The sequence below is a fragment of the Carcharhinus amblyrhynchos genome, chromosome X (genome assembly GCF_965287045.1).
Source record: "Carcharhinus amblyrhynchos chromosome X, sCarAmb.v2.hapA, whole genome shotgun sequence".
In the NCBI taxonomy this organism is placed as follows: domain Eukaryota; kingdom Metazoa; phylum Chordata; class Chondrichthyes; order Carcharhiniformes; family Carcharhinidae; genus Carcharhinus; species Carcharhinus amblyrhynchos.
In genome coordinates, this window is record NC_137359.1 from 7,173,870 (window position 1) to 7,195,138 (window position 21,269).

The following is a 21,269-nucleotide window of genomic DNA, read 5'->3' on the forward strand; positions in this document are numbered from 1 at the left end:
TTCTACAATAGGGTGACCAGAACTGTACACAGTATTCCAAGTGTGGCCTTACCAACGTCTTGTACAACTTCAACAAGACGTCCCAACTCCTGTATTCAATGTTTTGACCGATGAAACCAAGCATGCCGAATGCCTTCTTCACCACTCTGTCCACCTGTGACTCCACTTTCAAGGAGCTATGAACATGTACCCCTAGATCTCTTTGTTCTGTAACTCTCCCCAACACCTACCATTAACTGAGTAAGTCCTGCCTTGATGCAATCTAACAAAATGCATCATTTCGCATTTATCTAAATTAAACTCCATCTGCCATTCGTCAGCCCACTTGCCCAATTGATCAAGATCCCATTGCAATTGGAGATAACTTTCTTCACTGTCCACTATGCCACCAATCTTGGTGTCATCTGCAAACTTACTAACCATGTCTCCTATATTCTCATCCAAATCAATAATATAAATGACAAATAACAGTGGACCCAGCACTGATCCATGAGGCACACCGCTGGTCACAGGCCTCCAGTTTGAAAAACAACCCTCAACAACCACCCTCTGGCTTCTGTCAAGAAGCCAATTTTGTAACCATTTAGATACCTCACCCTGGATCCTATGAGGTTTAACGTTATTGAACAACCTACCATGTGGTACCTTGTCAAAGGCCTTGCTAAAGTCCATGTAGACAACATCAACTGCACTGCCCTCATCTACCTTCTTGGTTACCCTGTCAAAAGACATGATTTTCCACTCACAAAGCCATGCTGACTGTCCCTGATCAGTCCTTGCATCTCTAAATGCCTGTAGATCCTGTCTCTCAAAATACTTTCCAACAATTTACCCACCACAGATGTGAGGCTCACTGGCCTGTAGTTCCCAGGCTTTTCCCTGCAGCCCTTTTTAAACAAAGGCACAACGTTTGCCACCCTCCAATCTTCAGGCACCTCACCTGTGACTATCGATGATTCAAACATCTCGGCGAGAGGACCCACAATTTCCTCCCTGGCCTCCCCCAATGTCCTGGGATACATTTCATTAGATCCCAGGGATTTATCTATCTTGATGCGCTTTAAGACTTCCAGCACCTCCTCCTCTGTAATATGTATATTCCTCAAGACATCATTATTTATTTCCCCAAGCTCCCTAACACCCATGCTTTTCTCAACAGTAAATACTGATGAGAAATATTCATTTAGGATATTTACCCTGTGCCTGGGTAAGACATTCTTTCAGAGAGTAGGTGCAGATTCGATGGGCTGAATGTTCCCCTCCTACGCTGTAGGGATCGTCGAGCTAAATCACCACCAGTCAGCGTCTGGGATGACAATGACTTTTTAACTTTTGATTCCTGTATTGGGCTTTTATTGCAAGGAGAATGGAGTATCAATGTAGGGAGTTCTTGCTACAAGTGTACAGCGCAGAGGTGAGACCTGGAGTACTGCACAGTTTTGGACTCCTTATTTAAGTCGGGATAAACTGGAGCTGTTCAGAGAGGATTTACCAGGCTGATTCCTGGGATTAAGGGATTGTCTTGTGAAGAAAGATTGAAAGGGTTGGGCTGATACCCACTGTAATTTAGAAGAATGAGAGATGATTTTTGAAACATATCAGATTCTGAGGGGGGCTTGACAAGGTGGATATTGAGAGGATGCTCTCCCCTCGCAGGGGAATGTAGATCGAGGGAGGGGCACAGTTTCAAAATAAGAGGTTTCCCATTTGGAATGAGAATGAGGAGGCATTTCTTCTCTGAGGGAGGTTAGAGTTTGAAATTCTCTCCCTCAGAGAGCTGTAGGGGCTGGATCATTGAATATATTCAATGTTTGACTAACAAGGGAGTTGAGGGTTATGGGAGACAAACAGGGTGGCACAGTGGTTAGCACTGCTGCCTCACAGCGCCAGGAACCCAGCTTTGATTCCCGGCTTGGATCACTGTCTGTGTGGAGTCTGCTCGTTCTCCCCGTGTCTGCATGGATTTCCTCTGGGTGCTCCAGTTTCCTCCCACACTCCAAAGGTGTGCAGGTTAAGGGGATTGGCATGGTAAATTGTCCCTTAGTGTCCAAAGATGTGGCCATGGTAACTGTGTAGGGTGATGGGGAAAGGACAGAATGAGGTCCTGGGAAGATACTCTGTCAGCGAGTCAGTGGACACTCGACGGGCCAAATGGCCTCCTTCTGCACTGTAGGGATTCGATGATGGGATTCTATGAAAGTCGAGTCAAGGACACAGCTGGATCAGCCATGATCCTATTGGATGGTGGAGCAGGCTCGAAGGGCTGAATGGCCTACTGCTGCTCCCATTCCTGATGGTGGTACGTTGTTACCTCAGGGTGTGGTTAGATTGTCTGGGCTGCGAAGTGAGAGAGCAGCAGGCCAGTTCCTCAGTAGAGGGGTGAGGATGAAATGAAGCAAGAGGAAGAGTGAAGATCACAATACAAAACACACAAAGACTTACATTTGTGTCCTTAATGGACTTGGCATACGTTTGGATGCAGGAGGAAGGAGCCTTCGAGGCACAACGTTCATGGACAGTGTACTTACAAACTGCAAAAAGAACAAAGCATTCAGTTACTCCAGTCAGTGCAGATTGGAGTTAGTGAGAAAGAGGAAAGAGATGGACCCCCATCACACACAACACTGTACAGCCCGGGTGAGTGTGTGCATGAGGGAGAAAGAGAGAGAGAGTGCGTGTGAGGGAGAGAGAGAGAGAGAGAGAGAGAGAGAGAGAGAGAGAGAGAGAGAGAGAGAGAGAGAGAGAGAGAGAGTGCGTGTGAGGGGAGAGAGAGAGAGAGTGCGTGCGAGTGGGAGAGAGAGAGAGAGAGTGCGTGCGAGGGGGGGGAGAGAGAGAGAGAGAGAGAGAGAGAGAGAGGAGAGAGAGAGAGAGAGAGAGAGAGAGAGAGTGCGTGCGAGGGAGGAGGAGGGAGAGGGAGAGAGAGAGAGAGAGGAGAGAGAGAGAGAGCGTGCGGCGAGAGAGAGAGCGTGCGCGAGAGACAGAGAGAGAGCGCGCGCGGAGAGAGAGACAGAGAGAGAGAGCGCGCGCGAGAGACAGAGAGAGAGAGCGCGCGCGAGAGACAGAGAGAGAGAGCGCGCGCGAGAGACAGAGAGAGAGAGCGCGCGCGAGAGACAGAGAGAGAGAGCGCGCGCGAGAGACAGAGAGAGAGAGAGAGCGCGCGCGAGAGACAGAGAGAGAGAGCGCGCGCGAGAGACAGAGAGAGAGAGCGCGCGCGAGAGACAGAGAGAGAGAGCGCGCGCGCGAGAGACAGAGAGAGAGAGCGCGCGCGAGAGACAGAGAGAGAGAGCGCGCGCGAGAGACAGAGAGAGAGAGCGCGCGCGAGAGACAGAGAGAGAGCGCGCGCGAGAGACAGAGAGAGAGAGCGCGCGCGAGAGACAGAGAGAGAGAGCGCGCGCGAGAGACAGAGAGGAGAGAGGCGCGCGAGAGACAGAGAGAGAGAGCGCGCGCGAGAGACAGAGAGAGAGAGCGCGCGCGAGAGACAGAGAGAGAGAGCGCGCGCGAGAGACAGAGAGAGAGAGCGCGCGCGAGAGACAGAGAGAGAGAGCGCGCGCGAGAGACAGAGAGAGAGACGCGCGCGAGAGACAGAGAGAGAGCGCGCGCGAGAGACAGAGAGAGAGAGCGCGCGCGAGAGACAGAGAGAGAGAGCGCGCGCGAGAGACAGAGAGAGAGAGCGCGCGCGAGAGAGAGAGAGGAGAGAGAGAGCGCGCGCGAGAGACAGAGAGAGAGAGGCGCGCGCGAGAGACAGAGAGAGAGAGGCGCGCGCGAGAGACAGAGAGAGAGAGCGCGCGCGAGAGACAGAGAGAGAGAGCGTGCGCGAGAGACAGAGAGAGAGAGCGGCGCGAGAGACAGAGAGAGAGAGCGCGCGCGAGAGAGAGAGAGAGAGAGAGCGTGCGCGAGAGACAAGAAGAGAGAGCGGCGCGAGAGAGAGAGAGAGAGCGTGCGCGAGAGAGCGTGCGCGAGAGAGAGAGAGAGAGAGAGGCGCGAGAGAGAGAGAGAGAGCGCGTGCGCGAGAGAGAGAGAGCGGCGCGGAGAGAGAGAGAGCGTGCGCGAGAGAGAGAGAGAGAGAGCGTGCGCGAGAGAGAGAGAGAGAGCGTGCGCGAGAGAGAGAGAGAGCGCGTGCGCGAGAAGAGAGAGAGCGCGTGCGCGAGAGAGAGAGAGAGCGCGTGCGCGAGAGAGAGAGAGCGTGCGCGAGAGAGAGAAGAGAGAGCGTGCGCGAGAGAGAGAGAGAGCGGCGAGAGAGAGAGAGCGTGCGCGAGAGAGAGAGAGAGCGTGCGCGAGAGAGAGAGAGCGTGCGCGAGAGAGAGAGAGAGAGCGCGTGCGCGGAGAGAGAGAGAGAGAGCGCGTGCGCGAGAGAGAGAGAGCGCGTGCGCGAGGCGCGTGCGCGAGAGAGAGAGAGAGCGCGTGCGCGAGAGAGAGAGAGCGTGCGCGAGAGAGAGAGAGCGTGCGCGAGAGAGAGAGAGCGTGCGCGAGAGAGAGAGAGCGTGCGCGAGAGAGAGAGAGCGTGCGCGAGAGAGAGAGAGCGTGCGCGAGAGAGAGAGAGAGAGCGCGTGCGCGAGAGAGAGAGAGAGAGCGCGTGCGCGAGAGAGAGAGAGCGCGTGCGCGAGAGAGAGAGAGAGAGAGCGTGCGCGAGAGAGAGAGCGCGTGCGCGAGGGAGAGAGAGAGAGCGCGTGCGCGAGAGAGAGAGAGCGCGTGCGCGAGAGAGAGAGAGAGAGCGTGCGCGAGAGAGAGAGAGCGTGCGCGAGAGAGAGAGAGCGTGCGCGAGAGAGAGAGAGCGCGTGCGCGAGAGAGAGAGAGCGCGTGCGCGAGAGAGAGAGCGCGTGCGCGAGAGAGAGAGCGCGTGCGCGAGAGAGAGAGAGCGCGTGCGCGAGAGAGAGAGAGCGCGTGCGCGAGAGAGAGAGAGCGCGTGCGCGAGAGAGAGAGCGCGTGCGCGAGCGAGAGAGCGCGTGCGCGAGCGAGAGAGCGCGTGCGCGAGAGAGAGAGCGCGTGCGCGAGAGAGAGAGCGCGTGCGCGAGAGAGAGAGCGCGTGCGCGAGGGTGTGTGTGTGTGTGAGTGAGAGAGAGAGAGAGAGAGAGTGTGTCTGTGTGTGTGTGTGTGTGTGTGTGTGTGTGTGTGTGAGAGAGAGAGAGAGAGAGTGTGTGTGTGTGTGTGTGTGTGTGAGAGAGAGAGAGAGAGTGAGTGTGTGTGTGAGAGAGAGAGAGAGTGAGTGAGTGTGTGTGTGTGTGACAGAGAGAGAGAGAGAGAGAGAGAGAGTGTGTGTGTGTGTGAGTGAGAGAGAGAGAGAGAGAGAGAGAGACACACACACACACACACACACACACACACACAGAGAGTGTGTGTGTGTGAGAGAAAGAGAGTGAGAGACAGTGAGTGTGTGTGTGAGAGAGAGTGAGAATGTGTGTAAGAGAGTGAGAGAGAGAGAGTGTGTAGTGTCCAAAGATGTGTAGGCCATGTGGATTGGCCATGCTAAATGTATGGCGTTATGGGGATTGGCAGAAGGGGAGGGCTTGGGCAAGATGTTCTTTGTGGGAGTTGGTGCAGACTTAATGGGCCAAATGGCCTCCTTCTGCACTGTTAGGAGTCTGATGGTTCCAGGGCATCTTGATTCCAGTTTAACGTCTTGCTCAGAATTGGTGGATTCTGTTCCAACTGGACTCATGATGTGAGCTGAAGGACAGAGTCTCTGAGCCTTTTGTAAACTAACAACATGTGACAGGATGGTTAGCAAAGAACGGGTTGACAAATAGAGATACTGCAACCAAGCATCTCGCTGGAAGGAAACATATCAAAGGATTTCAGAGATAATCCAGAGCAAAGCACTTACAAGTACAACACAGTCCTTGCTTCCTGATTCCCAGCAACATGTTCTGGCACATGTTACAGTACACCGGTCGATTAAAGTGCTTCAGTCGCCAGATGTGCTGCCCATCATCCTTCAAACTCTACAGAAAAAAGAGAAAAAGTAGGTGAAGCAGCACGTGCGAGAATCTGAAAGGTCACTCGCAGGAAAAGCGATTGATTCTGCTACACAGCGCTGTACGTGGGTGTTGAGGGAGAGAGAGAATGTGTATGCATGTGTGTGTTTAAGAGAGAGACAGATGGTTTGACAGAGGGACAGAGAGTGAGATAGGGACAGAGAGGAGGAGGGAGAATGCATGCATGTGTGCGCGAGAGAGGGTGTGCGAGAGAGAGAGAGGGTGCGAGAGAAAGAGAGAGAGGGCGCGAGCGAGAGAGGGCGCGAGCGAGAGAGATGGAGGGGACACACTTTGCAAACAGCAGTTCCCTCAACGTGCTGAGCTGATTGGTTACTTACAGCCTCCAATCCAAGGAGAACCAATAATGGAGCGGTTGTCATCCCGCCTTTGATCCATTCGTCCAATGAAACGGTGCCGTTCCCATCATAGTCAATCTCACTCATCATCTCCTGGAGTATCTGGATGGAGCATAGGAGCAATGTGAACGTTAGGCGTGTGAGAGTGCGCAGCGCCAACTCACATCGAGCGTCTGCTCACAGTGTCAGGGAGAGAGTGTGAGAGTGCGCAGCTCCATCTCACATCGAGCGTCTGCTCACAGTGTCAGGGAGAGAGTGTGAGAGTGCGCAGCTCCATCTCACATCGAGCGTCTGCTCACAGTGTCAGGGAGAGAGTGTGAGAGTGCGCAGCTCCATCTCACATCGAGCGTCTGCTCACAGTGTCAGGGAGAGAGTGTGAGAGTGCGCAGCTCCATCTCACATCGAGCGTCTGCTCACAGTGTCAGCATCAGCTCAGTGTCAGGGAGAGAGTGTGAGAGTGCGAGGGAAAGGAGGAAGGACAGCAAGGCCTACACAGCCAATGGAGTTCCTGCTTTCACTATTTGGATGCGGTGTGTGAGTTTCACCATGGGGTTACCGAGAGTGAACACCATTGTCAAGTCAGCTACTCACAGGTTCCAGTTCCGTCACATCCCAATCCAAATACTTTGCCACGTGCATCATTTGGGTGATTATCCGATCCACTTCCTGAGGACAGAAGGAGCAGCAGGTTAGACACTGCAATAAGGAAGCATCGAGTAGCCATCTCTCTGGGCAATTTCACAGTGCGTCACCAGAAACATTTTCACAGAATACAATCATAGGATACCTACAGGGCAGAAGATGGCTATTTGGCCCATCGAGTCTGCGCCGACCACAATCCCACCCAGGCCCTATCCCCATAACCCCATATATTTACCCTGCTGATCCCCCCCTCCAACATTGAGAGGCAATAATAGCATGTCCAATCCACCTAACTTGCACATCTTTTGGATTGTGGGAGGAAACCGGAGTACCTGGAGGAAACCCACGCCGACACAGGGAGTACCTGGAGGAAACCCACGCCGACACAGGGAGAACATGTAGACTCCACACAGACGGTGATCCAAGCCAGGAATCGAACCCGGGTCCCTGGCGCTGTGAGGCAGTGGTGCTAACCATCCTGCCGCAGCTACAGCATGCCAACAGATGCCATTGGCTAGAATCCAGAGTGATTGTTAGCACTTCCCAAATCCAGTATAGACACAACAGCAAATTATATCGGAGATGTGAGGTGTACCGATAGTCCTGAACAGACAAATAAACTCACCGAACTGTCCAAGAGTCCATTTGCATCGGTGTCATATAACTTAAACGTAACTGTTTAGGGAAACAGAAAGAAATTAAACATATTAGGCTCAGGTTTTTATTGAAAGGACACATCACCTCCTTCAAATTCATCCTTAGCTCCCAGTTACGTTTGCTTCCCTGAGGCATACTACTGTGCCTTTAAAACATTAATTTTTAATAATCTTTTCTGCAGTTTGTTAACAGGCCTGCATATTTTGTTGTTCTGGGCCTGAGCTGGTGTCCCTTTATTGTGGCTGAAGCAATATAATGGGTCTTTTGTTTAGTTTTAGTCTGGGCCTAACGTAGTGTCCTGGAGTTTTGGAATTGTTGGGGTGGGAGTGAGGGAAGAATGATTGACTGTCAGGGGGATCGTTTTGTTGACAAAGGGAAAATTTAAGGGTTTGGTCAATTTGGCAGAAGCTGTTTGGGCTCCAAACAGTGTTTGTGTCTCTCTCTCCCCGCTGTTGGAAATTCTGCTGGCTGGTTAGAGGCTGTTTGGGCTGCAGACCGGAAGCAGTCTTTCCAGCTTCTCTTTCTGGAGTGAAAATTCCGCTGTCGGTGGTTTGCTAGCAGGAAGCTAGTGGCCAGCAGTGGCTCTATCTCTACCTCGAGGTGTGCTGGAACCTCCAGGACGGGGGAGTCAGAGTTTCAATTCTCCATCCAAAGGACTGATTCACAGCAGGTGTGGCAAAGCTGCAAAGTCCAGCATCACGTGAGCAGACTTGCTTTCTGTGCTAAGCCTAGAACAGGGTGTATGTTTGTAGAGATGTCTGTTTGATTGGAACTATATTCTTTGCTGTTAAGGTTTATACAATATCATGGTTGTTTTTATTCTTGTCTGTAATTGGTAAAATATATCGCTAATTGTTTTATTATATGTTAACTGTGTTCTTAAATAAACTTTGTTTGATAAAAGCTCCCCAGTGGGTCACTTGAGTCATACCTGGAGTGAACCATCTCATGCTTATCCTAGCCAAATTCAAATTGCTAAACATATGACTTCATAAAACACCCTGGAGTTTCTGATCTGGATTAGAACACAACCAGAAATGTTTGCAGATCAAACTTTAATCTGTGCTGTGTCAGCGATGTGGGTGTGAGGTGACCAGAGTATGTGATGCTGATCAACATAGTTGAAAGGGATCAGATGTAGTTCATAGAATCATACAGTGCAGAAGAGGCCCTTCAGCCCATCGCATTTGCACCAACACGGGAGAAACATCTGAACTCCCACCCAATCCCATCTCCTGGCCCATAGCCCTGAATGTTATGATGTGCCAAGTGCTCATCCAGGTAGTTTTTAAAGGATGTGAGGCCTCCCCCACCCTCCCAGGCAGCGCATTCCAGGCCCTCACCACCCTCTGGGTAAAAAAATTTTTCCCTCACATCACCCCTAAACCCCCCACCCCCTCACCTTGAACCCTCATGACTACCCTTCAACTAAGGGGGAAAAGCTGCTCCTTATCCACTCTGTCTCTCATACTCTTATACACCTCGATCAGGTCCCCCTCAGCCTTCTCTGCTCCAGAGAAAACAACCCAAACCTATCCAACCTCTCTTCATAACTTAACTGCTCCATCCCAGGCAGCATCCTGGTGAATCTCCTCTGCACCGCCTCCAATACAATCACATCCTTCCTATAATGTGGTGACCAGAACTGCACAATGTATTCCAACTGTGGCCTCACCGAAATTCTATACAACTCCAACATGACTTCCCTGCTTTTGTAATCTGTGCCTCAGTTGATGAAGTGTCTCATATGCCTTTTTCACCACCCTACTAACATGCCCCTCTGCGCCTTCAGAGATCTGTGGACAAACACACCAAGGTCCCTTTGTTCCACAGAACTTCCGAGTGTCATGTCCTTCATTGAATACTTCCTTGTCAAACTAAATAAAATCCACCCAGTTTATCTTTTTTTAATGTATCTTCAACCCACAACCAAAGTACACACTTTTCAGGATTAAATTCCACCTGCCACTTATCTGTCCATTTGACCATTCCGTCTATATCTTCTTGTCGCCCAAGACACTCCGCCTCAGGGGTTAACCACCCAGCCAATTTTTGTGTCATCGACAAACTTACAAATCCTACCCCCACATAGTCATCTATGTCATTTATATAAGTGACAAATAATCAAAGTTGCCAGATAAGGAGGGTCCAATAGGCAACAACACTTCCTTCACGATTATCCTCAACACCGGTGCTCCACAAGGCTGTGTTCTCAGCCCCCTACTATACTCCTTATACACCTCTGACTGTGCGGCCAAATTCCCCTCCAATTCGATTTTCGGGTTTGCTGATGACATCACCGTATTGGGTCGGATCTCAAACAATGACAGAGTTACAGGAATGAGATAGAGAGTCTGGTGAACTGGTGCGGTGACAATAATCTCTCCCTCAAAACAAAGGAGATTGTCATCGACTTCAGGAAGCGTAAAGGAGAACATGCCCCTGTCTACATCAACAGGGATGAAGTAGAAAGGGTCGAGAGCTTCAAGTTTTTAGGTGTCCAGATCACCAACAACCTGTCCTGGTCCCACCACACTGACACTATAGTTAAGAAAGCCCCACCAACGCCTCTACTTTCTCAGGAGCCTAAGGAAATTTGGCATGTCAGCTACGACTCTCACCAACCTTTACAGATGTACCATAGAAAGCATTCTTTCTGGTTTTATCACAGCTTGGTATGGGCTCCTGCTCTGACCAAGACCACAAGGAACTACAAAGGGTTGTGAATGCAGCCCAGTCCATCACACAAACCAGCCTCCCATTCATTGACTCTGCCTACACTTCCCGCTGCCTTGGAAAAGCAGCCGGCATAATCAAGGACCCCACACACCCCGGACATTCTCTCTTTCACCTTCTTCTGTCAGGAAAGAGATACAAAAGTCTGAGGCTCACATACCAACTGACTCAAGAACAGCTTCTTCCCTGCTTTGGATGGACCGACCATATATTAAGTTGATCTTTCTCTATACCCTAGCTATGACTGTGTTATGGTTCAGGTTCGCAACTCCAACGTGTTTTATAGAGCCAACTGGTTCATAAGTTTGGCATCTTGAATTTGGCTAGGATAAGCATGGTACGTTTCACTTCTGGTATGACTCAAATGACCCACTAGGGAGTTTTTTTAAAACAAAGTTTTTTTTAAGAATGTAGTTTACATGTATAATCAGAAAATTAGCACAAACTTTGATCAATTACAACCAAAAGCAAAACATCCATGATAATATGGACTCTGGGTGGCACAGTGGTTGGCACTGCTGCCTCACAGCACCAGGGATCCAGATTCAATCCCGGCCTTGGGTCACTGTCTGTGTGGAGTTTGCACATTCTCCCCGTGTCTTTCCTCTGGGTGCTCTGGTTTCCTCACACAGTCCAAAGATGTGTGGGTCAAGTTGATTGGCCATGCTAAATTGTCCCTTGGTGTCAGGGGGATTGGCAGGGTAATATGTGGGTTTGAAGGGATAAGGCCTGGGTGGGATTGTTGTTGGTGCAGACTTGATGGGCTGAATGGCCTCCTTCTGCACTGTAAGGATTCTGTGATTCTATGTGTAAGCCTTTGCAAACATATCTAAGATGTTCCAATCAAATCAATCCCATAAACAAAACCCTTTAAACAAGTTCAACACAGCAAAGACTAATGCTCACATGCTACTGGAATTGAGTCCTTTAGATGAATTCTGCAGTTCTCTTGATCGACTCAGAACCCCAGGGAGAGACTCTGGACAAACCACCGACAGCAGATTCTCCCCTTCAGAAAGTCCCGGTCCGCCTTGTTGCCCAACAAGGGGCATACACGCGGTGGGTCATGCAAGGGCTGCTCTTGGATGTTGCTTCAAGAGTTGCCTAGTGCTTCACGTTGTTAGTGTACGCTTAAACTGGACCATCTGACGGGCAACACGACAGCTCAGTGACTATCACTGTTTGCTGTGCAGATACAGGGACCTGGGTTGGATCTCCGGCTTGGTTCAGTGTCTGTGGGAGTTTGCACATTCTCCCCGTGCTTGCGTGGGTTTTCTCCAGGTGCTCCGGTTTCCTCCCACACCCCAAAAACGTGCTTTTTAGGCTGATTGGGACAATTTATTGACACCAGAGTTGAATCTCCCTTAATCTGGTACACATATAATTCCCTAAATTTCCACCCCCTTTATTGTGGAGTTCCACTAGAGGCAGACAAAAATCGTCCATGATCGATGAAAGACTTGAATAAGGCACTCACTGAGTGTTAAAATGGGCAGCGCGGGCTTGCAGGGTTGAAGGGCCTGTTTCCTGTGCTGTGCTGTTCTTTGTTGAAAGGTGAGACCTTATTTTCAGATAACCAGCAGAATTTCCAAATAAAACAGGGAAATAGAGAAACACTGCTTTTCAGCTGGTTGTCCCTTCAAAAACTAAGGTAAACAGTAGCTCAACCTGAAAACAAAACAGCTCCCGTCACCTCACTGCCAACCAGTTTTTCTCCAAACAACGCAGTCATAAAATTAATGGAATCATAGAATCCCTACGGTGCAGAAGGGGGCCATTAAGTCCATCAAGTCTGTACCAACCACAATCCCACCCACACCCTATCCTCATAACCCTATGTATTTACCCTGCTAATCCCCCTGACACTAAGGGGCAATTTAGCATGGCCAACCCATCTAATCTGCACATCTTTGGACTGTGGGAGGAAACTAGGGCACCCGCAGGATTCCCGGCTTGGGTCACTGTCTGTGCAGATTTGCACGTTCTCCCCATGTCTGTGTGGGTTTCCTCCCACAGCCCAAAGATGTGCAGGTGGATTGGCCATGCTAAATTGCCCCTTAGTGTTCAAAGATGTGTAGGTTAGGTGAATTGGCCATGCTAAATTGCCCCTTAGTGTCCAAAGATGTGTAGGTTAGGTGAATTTGCCATGCTAAATTGCCCCTTAGTGTCCAAAGATGTCTGGCTTAGGTTGATTGGCCATGCTAAATTGCCCCTAATGTCAGGGGGATTAGCAGGGGAAATATTTGGGGTTATGGGGATAGGGTCTGGATGGGATTGTTATTGGAGCAGCCTCAATGGGCCAAATGGCCTCCTTCCGCACTGTAGGATTCTATGATTCTATGGGGTGCGCTGATGTCTCATGTAGATGAAGAAGAAGCACGGACATGAGTCAGTCATGTGTTGAACTCTTGAGGGAAAGGGAATCTGCCCAGGTGCAATGTGCCTACTCTGTAACCTGTTTAGATGTACCCAGTGCTGAGCAGATACCAGGGCACCAGTCTGTCTGAGAAACACGTCGCGTGCTGAACGTCCAAGGGAGAAGGACCCACCTGCGAACATCCAACAACACTTTTCTGGAACTTTGGGAGACACAGAGTCCACTCACTGTAAGCTCAGAGACTGCTGCCATTGTCACTGAGGATAAATATCTTGCAGGAAAACAATCTGGCCTTCCTTTGATTTCTAACATTCAAATCATTCAATCTCAGTGTTCGGAGACACTGTAGAGGAGGTCCCGTCATTTACCCAAAACTTACACGGACATTGCCAAAATGCAATCATCTTTGGAACCTGAATATTGGGACCTCAGTATTATAGAATGTGCAACTTATTTATCAGCTGGAACCAAATTCTGGATCGGCCTTGGCAGGATTTTCTCTCCTGTGGATCCAGCGACAGAACGTTGAATAAATCCTGAGTAAGTTTCGACAGGTCCCTTTTGATGGATTTCCTAAATTTCCAAAAACCCCTTTGATCTATTCCGGAACTCACATTTGAGTTTATCTTCAGGTTGGCCTCCTTCCAGGAAGGAGAGGTAACAGACAACATCCTTCACAAAGACCACCTCTGGCACATTTGCATCTATCGTGTTGGAGATCTGAGTGTCTGCCAAAAGAAGGCAAGAAATCATTAATCACACTTTATGTCAAAGCTCACAGCAGCAAGGATCGGTTCCTGGACAGAGACTGTGGCAAGTTCACCACGGCAGTGAGGACAGCTGAGAATTAGAGCAAAGAGCAACAAAAAGAGGGAGGCAGAGAGAGAGGGGGGGAGGGAGGCAGAGAGAGCGAGGGAGGCAGAGAGAGAGAGAGAGAGAGGCAGAGAGAGAGAGAGAGAGAGAGAGAGAGGGAGAGAGGGGGAGGCAGAGAGAGAGAGCGGGAGGCAGACAGAGGGGGAAAGAGAGAGAGAGTCAGAGAGAGAGACAGAGGAAAGGTCAGAGCGAGACAAAGAAAAAACAAGGAAAGCACAGCACAGGAACAGGCCCTTCAGCCCTTCAAGAGCATGCCGACCATGGTATCCTAACTCAACAAAAAACCCTTCTGCCCTTACTCGGTCCGTATCCCTCTATTCCCTCCCTATTCATGTACCCATCCAGATGCCTCTTAAATGTTGTTAATGTCCCTGCTTCCACCCCCGCCTCTGGCAGCATGTTCCAGACACCCACCCCTCTCTGTGTGAAAAACCTCTCCCGCACATCTCCCTTAAACTGTCCCCCTCTCACCTGGAACCTGTGCCCCCCCCCCCGTGTAATTGACACTTCCACCCTGAGGAAAAAGTCTCTGACTATCCCCCCTGTCTCTGATCATTTTGTAGACCAGGTCTCCCCTCAGCCTCTGTCTTTCCAGTGAAAACAATCCCAGTTTATCCAACCTCTCCTCACTGCCAACACCCTCGAGACCAGGGAACATCCTGGTAAACCTTCTCTGCACTCTCCCCAAAGCTTCCACATCCTTCTGGGAGTGTGGTGACCAGAATGGCATTCAATATTCCAAATGCAGCCTAACCAAGGTTATATATCACTGCAACATGATTTCCCAACTCTTGTACCTGGCTGATGAAGGCGAGCATGCCATATGCCTTCTTAATCACCTTGGCCACTGGTGTTGCCACTTTGAGGGAACTGTGGATCTGCAAGCCCAGATCCCTCTGTATATTAATGTTCCTAAGTGTTCTGCCATTTACTGTAATATTCACACCATCACTTCACAACTGACTGTATTAAACTCAAATTGCCATTTCTGTGCCCACGTCTCCAATCTACCTACATCCTGTTGTATCCTCTGACCATCCGTAGCACTGTCAGCAACTCCAACAATCTTTGTGTTATCCGCAAACTTACTAATCAGGCTACCTACATTTTCCTCCGGATCATTTATATGTACGACAATAGAAGTCCGAGCACTGATCCCTGCGGAACACCACTTGCTACGGATCTCCATTCTGAAAAACATCCTTCCACTGCTACTCTCTGTCTTCTATAACCAAGCCAGTTCTGGATCAATCTAGCCACTTGAGGGAGAGGTGGGAGGGGAGAAATATTGAACAATCAAGGACAGAATGGGGTTGGTGTCAAGCTGCTGGAAATGCACTATTTGAGCTATGATGCCTAACACATTCACAGAGTGAGTGGAGCCTATCCTAGGCCCATCCTGTACACCAATAGATAAGCAGCCCTTCCTGGCACAGTTTGACCCCTCACCTTTCTCGCTTGGCTTTGTTTGAAAGGACCAGAAGAGGTGCTGACAAAACTGATCCGGAATGTCTTCCACGTCCAAATAGATCTTCATCAGAGTTCGAAACCCTTCAAAATCGATGTGCTGTAAGCAGAGGGAAAAACAGCTAGAGTTAAAAAAAAACAAGTCACCTCTTACATCGGGAATCTTTAAATGGGAAAGTCCAATCCCGCGGACAGACTGAACCATCAGGAATCTTTAGCGGCAGCGACGGTGAAAGGGAGGAATTGATTTATTACTTTCACATCACAAAATCACAGAATCATAGAATCCCTACAATGCAGACAGAGGACATTTGACCCATTAAGTTTGTACTGACCACAATCCCACCCAGCCCCTATCCTCATCACCCCATGCATTTCCCTAGTTAGTGCCCCGACACTAAATTTAGCATGGCAAATCCACCTAACCTGCACATCTTTGGACTGTGGGAGGCAGCCAGAGCACCCGGAGGAAACCCACGCAGACACGGGGAGAACATGCAGACTCCACACAAACAGTGACCCAAGCCGGGAATCAAGCCCGGGTCCCTGGCGCTGCGCGGCAGCAGTGCTAACTGCTGTGCCACTCTAACTATGCCAATGTGGCACCCTAACTATGCCACCATGCTGCTCTAACTGTGCGAGCATGCCACCCACTTGTTGTCTTCCAGTGCAAAGAGTTGTCCCTGACAGAGGGTTGCAGATTGGAACATTCCAAAGCCCAGGGCTACGTGCTGAGGGATGTACTAAAGCTTGGGACAGCTAGCGCAGAGGCGCAAGGGAGAAAGGTCACTGTCTAAAACCTTTGAGCCAGAGTGAACTGAGGGGAGGGGGAAGTGTATCGAACCCCCTTGGGCTGTGTGACTTACATTGAATAGTCCAGTAAATATTACAGCACGGTGGCACAGTGGGTTAGCACTGCTGCCTCACAGTTCCAGGGTCCTGGGTTCGATTCCCACTTCGGGTCACCGTCTGTGTGGAATTTGCACATTCTCCTCGTGTCTGCGTGGGTTTCCTCCGGGTGCTCCGGTTTCCCCCCACAGTCCAAAGACGTGTGAATTAGGTTAATCGGCCATGATAAATTGCCCCTTAGTGTCCTGAGATGCGTAGGGTAAAGGGATTAATGGGTAAATATGTAGGGATATGGGGGTTGGGTCTGGGTGGGATTGTGGTCGGTGCAGACTCGATGGGCCAAATGGCCTCTTTCTGCACTGTAGGGTTTCTATGATTACAAGAACCACAATTGTATTGAAGCGCCTCAGCTTGCAACTTGCTCCAAGCAGACAACTTAAATAGCATTGCACCATTTGTGGTGGCCATTTTGAAAAGTCGGTAATGTTTTTCTAACTGTAGTGAAGCCGCTCAGAGTGCAATCTGACCTGAAATGTTGTGTGATGGCCGCTGTGAAATGTTCGTCATGTTCTTTCCTGTCTTGTATCAAAAACACACCCTGGCCCAACAGGAAGAAGTCTGAGAGTCAGACGCGCCACAGGCACATGTGCAGCGAAGCTGGCAAAGGGGCACGGGCATTAATGAATCTTGCCTCCCTCAAAGGATGGGCTGTGCAGTTGTGCTGGAGGACACGGGGTAGGCGGAGGGTAGATCGTGTGCCCAAGCCCTCCACTTTCTCCACATCAAGGTTGGCATTGCTGCGGCCTCCTTGGGAAATGTGACTGTGGCGTAAGTGCCATTGTGTGTCGGGTAAAGGCCTAAAAGAACCGGTTATTCCTCCGGGAACGCAGGCAATCCAAAGTCTCCTTTGGGAGCAGCAGACTGGCTTGCCCTGTGTCTGAGAATTTTCCCACGGGGCCAGAGTGGAATTGTGACTCTCGGGGTGGGATTTTCCAGCCTTGCCCGCCCAGAAACTGGAAAATGCTGCCCGAGGTCAACGGACCTTTCCATGGTCCGCCCATCGCCCATTCCAATTCTCGTGGAGTGTGGGATGGTAAAATTGGCCCCCTAGACTTTCTCTCTCCTTAGGCCTGAGGCCTCCACCAGATTTGGTCATGACCCCTGGCTCGAAGGCATGTACCCGCGGAGTGACTGGGGCACAGCATTGGCTGCCCATTTGGCCAGGGCATTCCGCACCCATTCTGATGTTGGCCAGCAAAACACTGGTAGAGCAGCCTCACCTGTTCAGTGCTATACTTGGACAGACGACCATTTCCTTCAAACTCGCCCAGAACGTCCTTCACTTTTTTTGTTGAATCTGGAAGAAACAAAGCATTTTTTTGTTGAAGGAGAGATTTTCACGAATGCTTGACTTGGGGGAGGGGAGGGGGGGACGGGGGGGACATAAAAGGGCAGCGTAACCATCCAAATATTGAAATGCTTTCATTCCAAACCAATGAAGTGTAAAGGCATTGAATCATCGAATCCCTGCAGTGCAGAAGGCCTTTCGGCCCATCGAGTCTGCACAGACCACAATCCCATCCAGGTCCTATTCCTGTAACCGCTCATATTTACCCTGCTCATCCTCCTGACACTAAGGGACAATTTAGCATGGCCAATCCACCTAACTTGCACATCTTTTGAACTGTAGGAGGAAACCGGCACAGCCGGAGGAAACCCACACAGACACGGGGAGAACGTGCAGGCTCCGCAGACAGTGATCCAAGCCGGGAATCAAACCCAGGTGCCTGGCGCTGTGAGGCAGCAATGCTGCATTGAGGGATGCAAGCTTGAGGTGGGGATATTTGATTCTCGACGAACCAGAAAGCAATCTTGAGGAAATATTTCACCAGGTTTGATACTGGTTTGGGTTTGTACACACAGTATTCCAGATCCACATGGGTCTGAGACACAACAGCACAGACTGAAAGGCTGACTATCCGTCACTGCTGACCGTGGGAGCAGGCCAGAAATCCCACAATGAATACTGCAACCGACAGGAACTTGTGAATGGGGCAAATTTGTGGAGTGGAGAAGATTCCCTTTCTTTCTGTTTATCATGAGTTGAACGATAAATGAGGCTGAAGATGGAGGAAAGTTGAAAGGAAAATCTAAAGAGCAACGAAATACTCTGCACCAATGATGGCCACAGTCCTGCTGGTACCATGGCAACAGAATCCATATCACTCAGGCACGTCCCGTTCCTTCACTGACAAGTGGGCACTTCCTGCACATCTTCCACAGCAAGGCAGCTACCCACCAGACCTCACAGAGCCAACGCATCCTGTCCTCAGTCCGCTCGCATGCACGCGTGCCCTCTCTCCCTCTCGCGCGCACGCGCGCCCTCTCTCCCTCTCATGTGCGCGTGCGCACGCACACACACACACACACACTCTCTCTCTCTCTCTCTCTCACACACACTTATTTTTACCACATTAAGCTGCAATGACCATTGGTCAGGAGTGGAAATCCAGCTGATTTTCCCCCTCTCTAGCCCTGGGTCTGTCTGATTTTATTGGCATGAACAGCAGCTTGGCTGTAGGCCCAGGGCTGCTAACGTCGAGCTGCCGGGGCATGCAGCCTGAGGCTGAGTGAGGGATTGCACTGCAAGAGCCCAGCAATGGAGAGCAGCTGTGGATCGGGTACTGCCTCTGCCACTCCTGGCTGCCAAAGTGCTGCAGGCAGCGGCAAGGCTACCGCCCTCTGCTGTGCCCTGGCAGCAGAGGGTGAGGGATGGTGCCATCACCCTGAACCTCTCCCCTCCCTCTTCACACAGGCTCGTGCTGGGTGGCAGCATTTGAATTCAGAAGATTTGATTGGAATGCGAGGCACGGGGAATGTCGCAGGGGAAGGTGGGCACAGGCTCTGACCCGAGAGGGCCTGGCACCCTCGCCATCCAGAATCCTGGGGGCCACACTTACACTCGATGTACTTGTGGAGCTGGGCAAACTCGTCGGGGCTCAGGGTCGACCAGACTTTCTCATCCATTTCTCTCGGCTGCTTCCTCGCGGAATCAAAGTGAATACGGAGCTCCTACACAAACACAGAGGGAGAGAGAGAGTTCGGGTGAAATGTGTACAGTCAGCAGTTAGACTCCAATCTCCACTGCATTGTCACAGCTTTCAGTCTGTTCGGCACTCACTTCCTTTTTCACTCCACTCTCTCTTTTTAATCCTTTTCCTTTCCCCATTCCCTCTCTCCCCTACATCTTTGCATTTACACACCATTTTCCCTACCCTGCCTCCCCCCACCACCCCACCCCCAATGATTTCTTCCCCAGCCTGGCCATTACAGTAACACAGTGGGTTAGCACTGCTGCCTCACTGCTCCAGGGTTCGATTCCGGCCTCGGGTCACTGTCTGTGTGGAGTCTGCATGTTCTCCCTATGTCTGCGTGGGTTTCCTCCCACACTCCAAAGATGTGCGGGTTAGGATGTTTGGCTGTGCTAAATTGCCCCTTAATGTCAGGGGATTAGCAGGGTAAACATGTGGGGTTATGGGAATAGGGTCTGGGTGGGTTGTGGTCGATGCAAACTCGATGGGCCGAACGGCCTTCTTTTTAACAGGGATTCTATGTCCAGAGTCACTCTTTCTTTATTCATCCCTGGGATATGGGTGTTGCTGCCTGGCCAGCATTTATTGCCCTTCCCTAGTTGCCCTTAGAGGACAATTGAGAATTAACCACATCGCTTTGGCTCTGGAATAGGTCCAACCTGATAAGGATGGCAGATTTCATTCCCTAAAGGGCATTATGTTGAAGTTTATTAGTGTCACAAGTAAGCTTACATTAACACTGCAATGAAGTTACTGTGAACATAGAACCCTACAGTGCAGAAAGAGGCCCTTTGAGTCTACACCAAACACAATCCCACCCCCATATTCCTACATATTATACCCACTAATCCCTCTAATCTACGCATCCCTGGATACTAAGGGGCAATTTCTTAGCGTGACCAATCAACCTAAAATCCCCTAATCGCCACACTCCTGTTCAGGTACACTGAGGGAGAGTTTAGCACAACCAACCCACCAAATCAGCACATCTTTCAGATTGTGGGAGGAAACCGGAGCACCCGGAGGAAACCCACGCAGACATGAGGAGAATGTGCAAACTCCACACAGACAGTGACCCGAGCCGGGAATCGAACCCGGGTCCCTGGCGCTCTCACTATACCGGCCTTCTGTAGTAGAAATCTCAGGGGCTTTTCGTCCGGGGCCGGGGGAAGGTTTATTTACAAAAATCCCTGCAAGACCAACTCAGAGAAACTGGTTTAAAACAAATGAGAGAAAACGAGAGAGAGAGGAGGCGATGGAGTAAAGCCTGGTCTGAAGTGATGCGCGGGATGGTGGGGTGGCGGCAGATGTGAAGCAGCGCCTCAGAGCCGCGCGAGCGAGCGAGCGCGTGGAGGTTTCCGACGGATAACAAGGTAAACAAAGCAGCGAAATACAATCGGCACCGACCTGACATCCTCACAGTTCCCTCTACCGCCCAGACAGGGACAGCTTCACAAGCCACTGCCCACTCCCAGCCGGCCGGGGAAGGAGGGGGGGGATGGGGGGCGGGGAAGGAGGGGGGATGGGGGGTGATGGGGAGGGGGAGGGTGATAGGGGGGGAGGGGGAGGGTGATAGGGAGGGAGGGGGGAGTGATGGGGGGAGGAGGGGGAGGGAGGGGGGAGTGATGGGGAGGGGGGTGATAGGGAGGGGGAGGGTGATAGGGAGGGATGGGGGAGTGATGGGGAGGGAGGGGGGTGGGGGGGCAAGTGATGGGGTTGGGGGGGAGTGGGGGTGGAGGGGGGGGGAGTGGGGGTGGAGGGGGGGGGGAGTGGGGGTGGAGGGGGGGAGGAGAGAGGGGGGGGAATTGGTAGCCTCTCTGGTTAGCGCAGCTTTGACAGCAGAGTCTTACCGCAGCGACTGTGTCCCGGGACCCTCTCACTGCAATGCAGGAGCAACTGGCACTGCCTGTTGAGAAGTGAAGCAAAGCTTCAAGGAATCAGGCCCGTTGCACTGCAGCCTCCTGCGACTGAGAGATAAGATTTTGCTGCACCAGAAAACACTACGCTTCATCGCCTCAGCAACAAGATCAAAAGTCAGAAGCCGTACTCAGTCAGTGCGGACCGCAAGGCTGGGGAGACTGGTGACAGCTTTGAGAATAGAAAGGTCCTCAGACAGAGTGGGAAAAGGCTGGGGGTGGGGTTGTGGGGGGAAGAGAGAGAGAGAGAGAGGGCTTGCATAGCAATCCACCCTGCCCTGCGCAGTAACAGCTTATTTGTGAAGTTTATTGATTAGTGTCACAAGTAGGCT

General features: G+C 50.9%; 1 protein-coding gene across 2 annotated transcripts in view; it reads right to left on the minus strand.

The window, feature by feature from the left end:
* Positions 1-21,269, minus strand: part of LOC145361856 (diacylglycerol kinase beta-like) — a 93,917-nt gene that overhangs the window by 39,384 nt on the left and 33,264 nt on the right. The window contains exons 1-10 of one of the 2 annotated variants that reach the window (XM_080217833.1): positions 20,872-21,014; positions 18,890-19,001; positions 17,210-17,286; positions 15,063-15,180; positions 13,355-13,468; positions 7,596-7,645; positions 6,920-6,994; positions 6,311-6,430; positions 5,822-5,939; positions 2,443-2,531 (exon numbers count right to left, since the gene is read on the minus strand). In XM_080217833.1, coding sequence (XP_080073959.1) covers positions 2,443-2,531; positions 5,822-5,939; positions 6,311-6,430; positions 6,920-6,994; positions 7,596-7,645; positions 13,355-13,468; positions 15,063-15,180; positions 17,210-17,286; positions 18,890-18,956 — 828 coding nt within the window. In that variant the 5' untranslated portion in view covers positions 18,957-19,001; positions 20,872-21,014. Of the gene's footprint in view, positions 1-2,442; positions 2,532-5,821; positions 5,940-6,310; positions 6,431-6,919; positions 6,995-7,595; positions 7,646-13,354; positions 13,469-15,062; positions 15,181-17,209; positions 17,287-18,889; positions 19,002-20,871; positions 21,015-21,269 lie in introns of those variants that run through there. The other variant, XM_080217832.1, reaches the window with a different exon arrangement.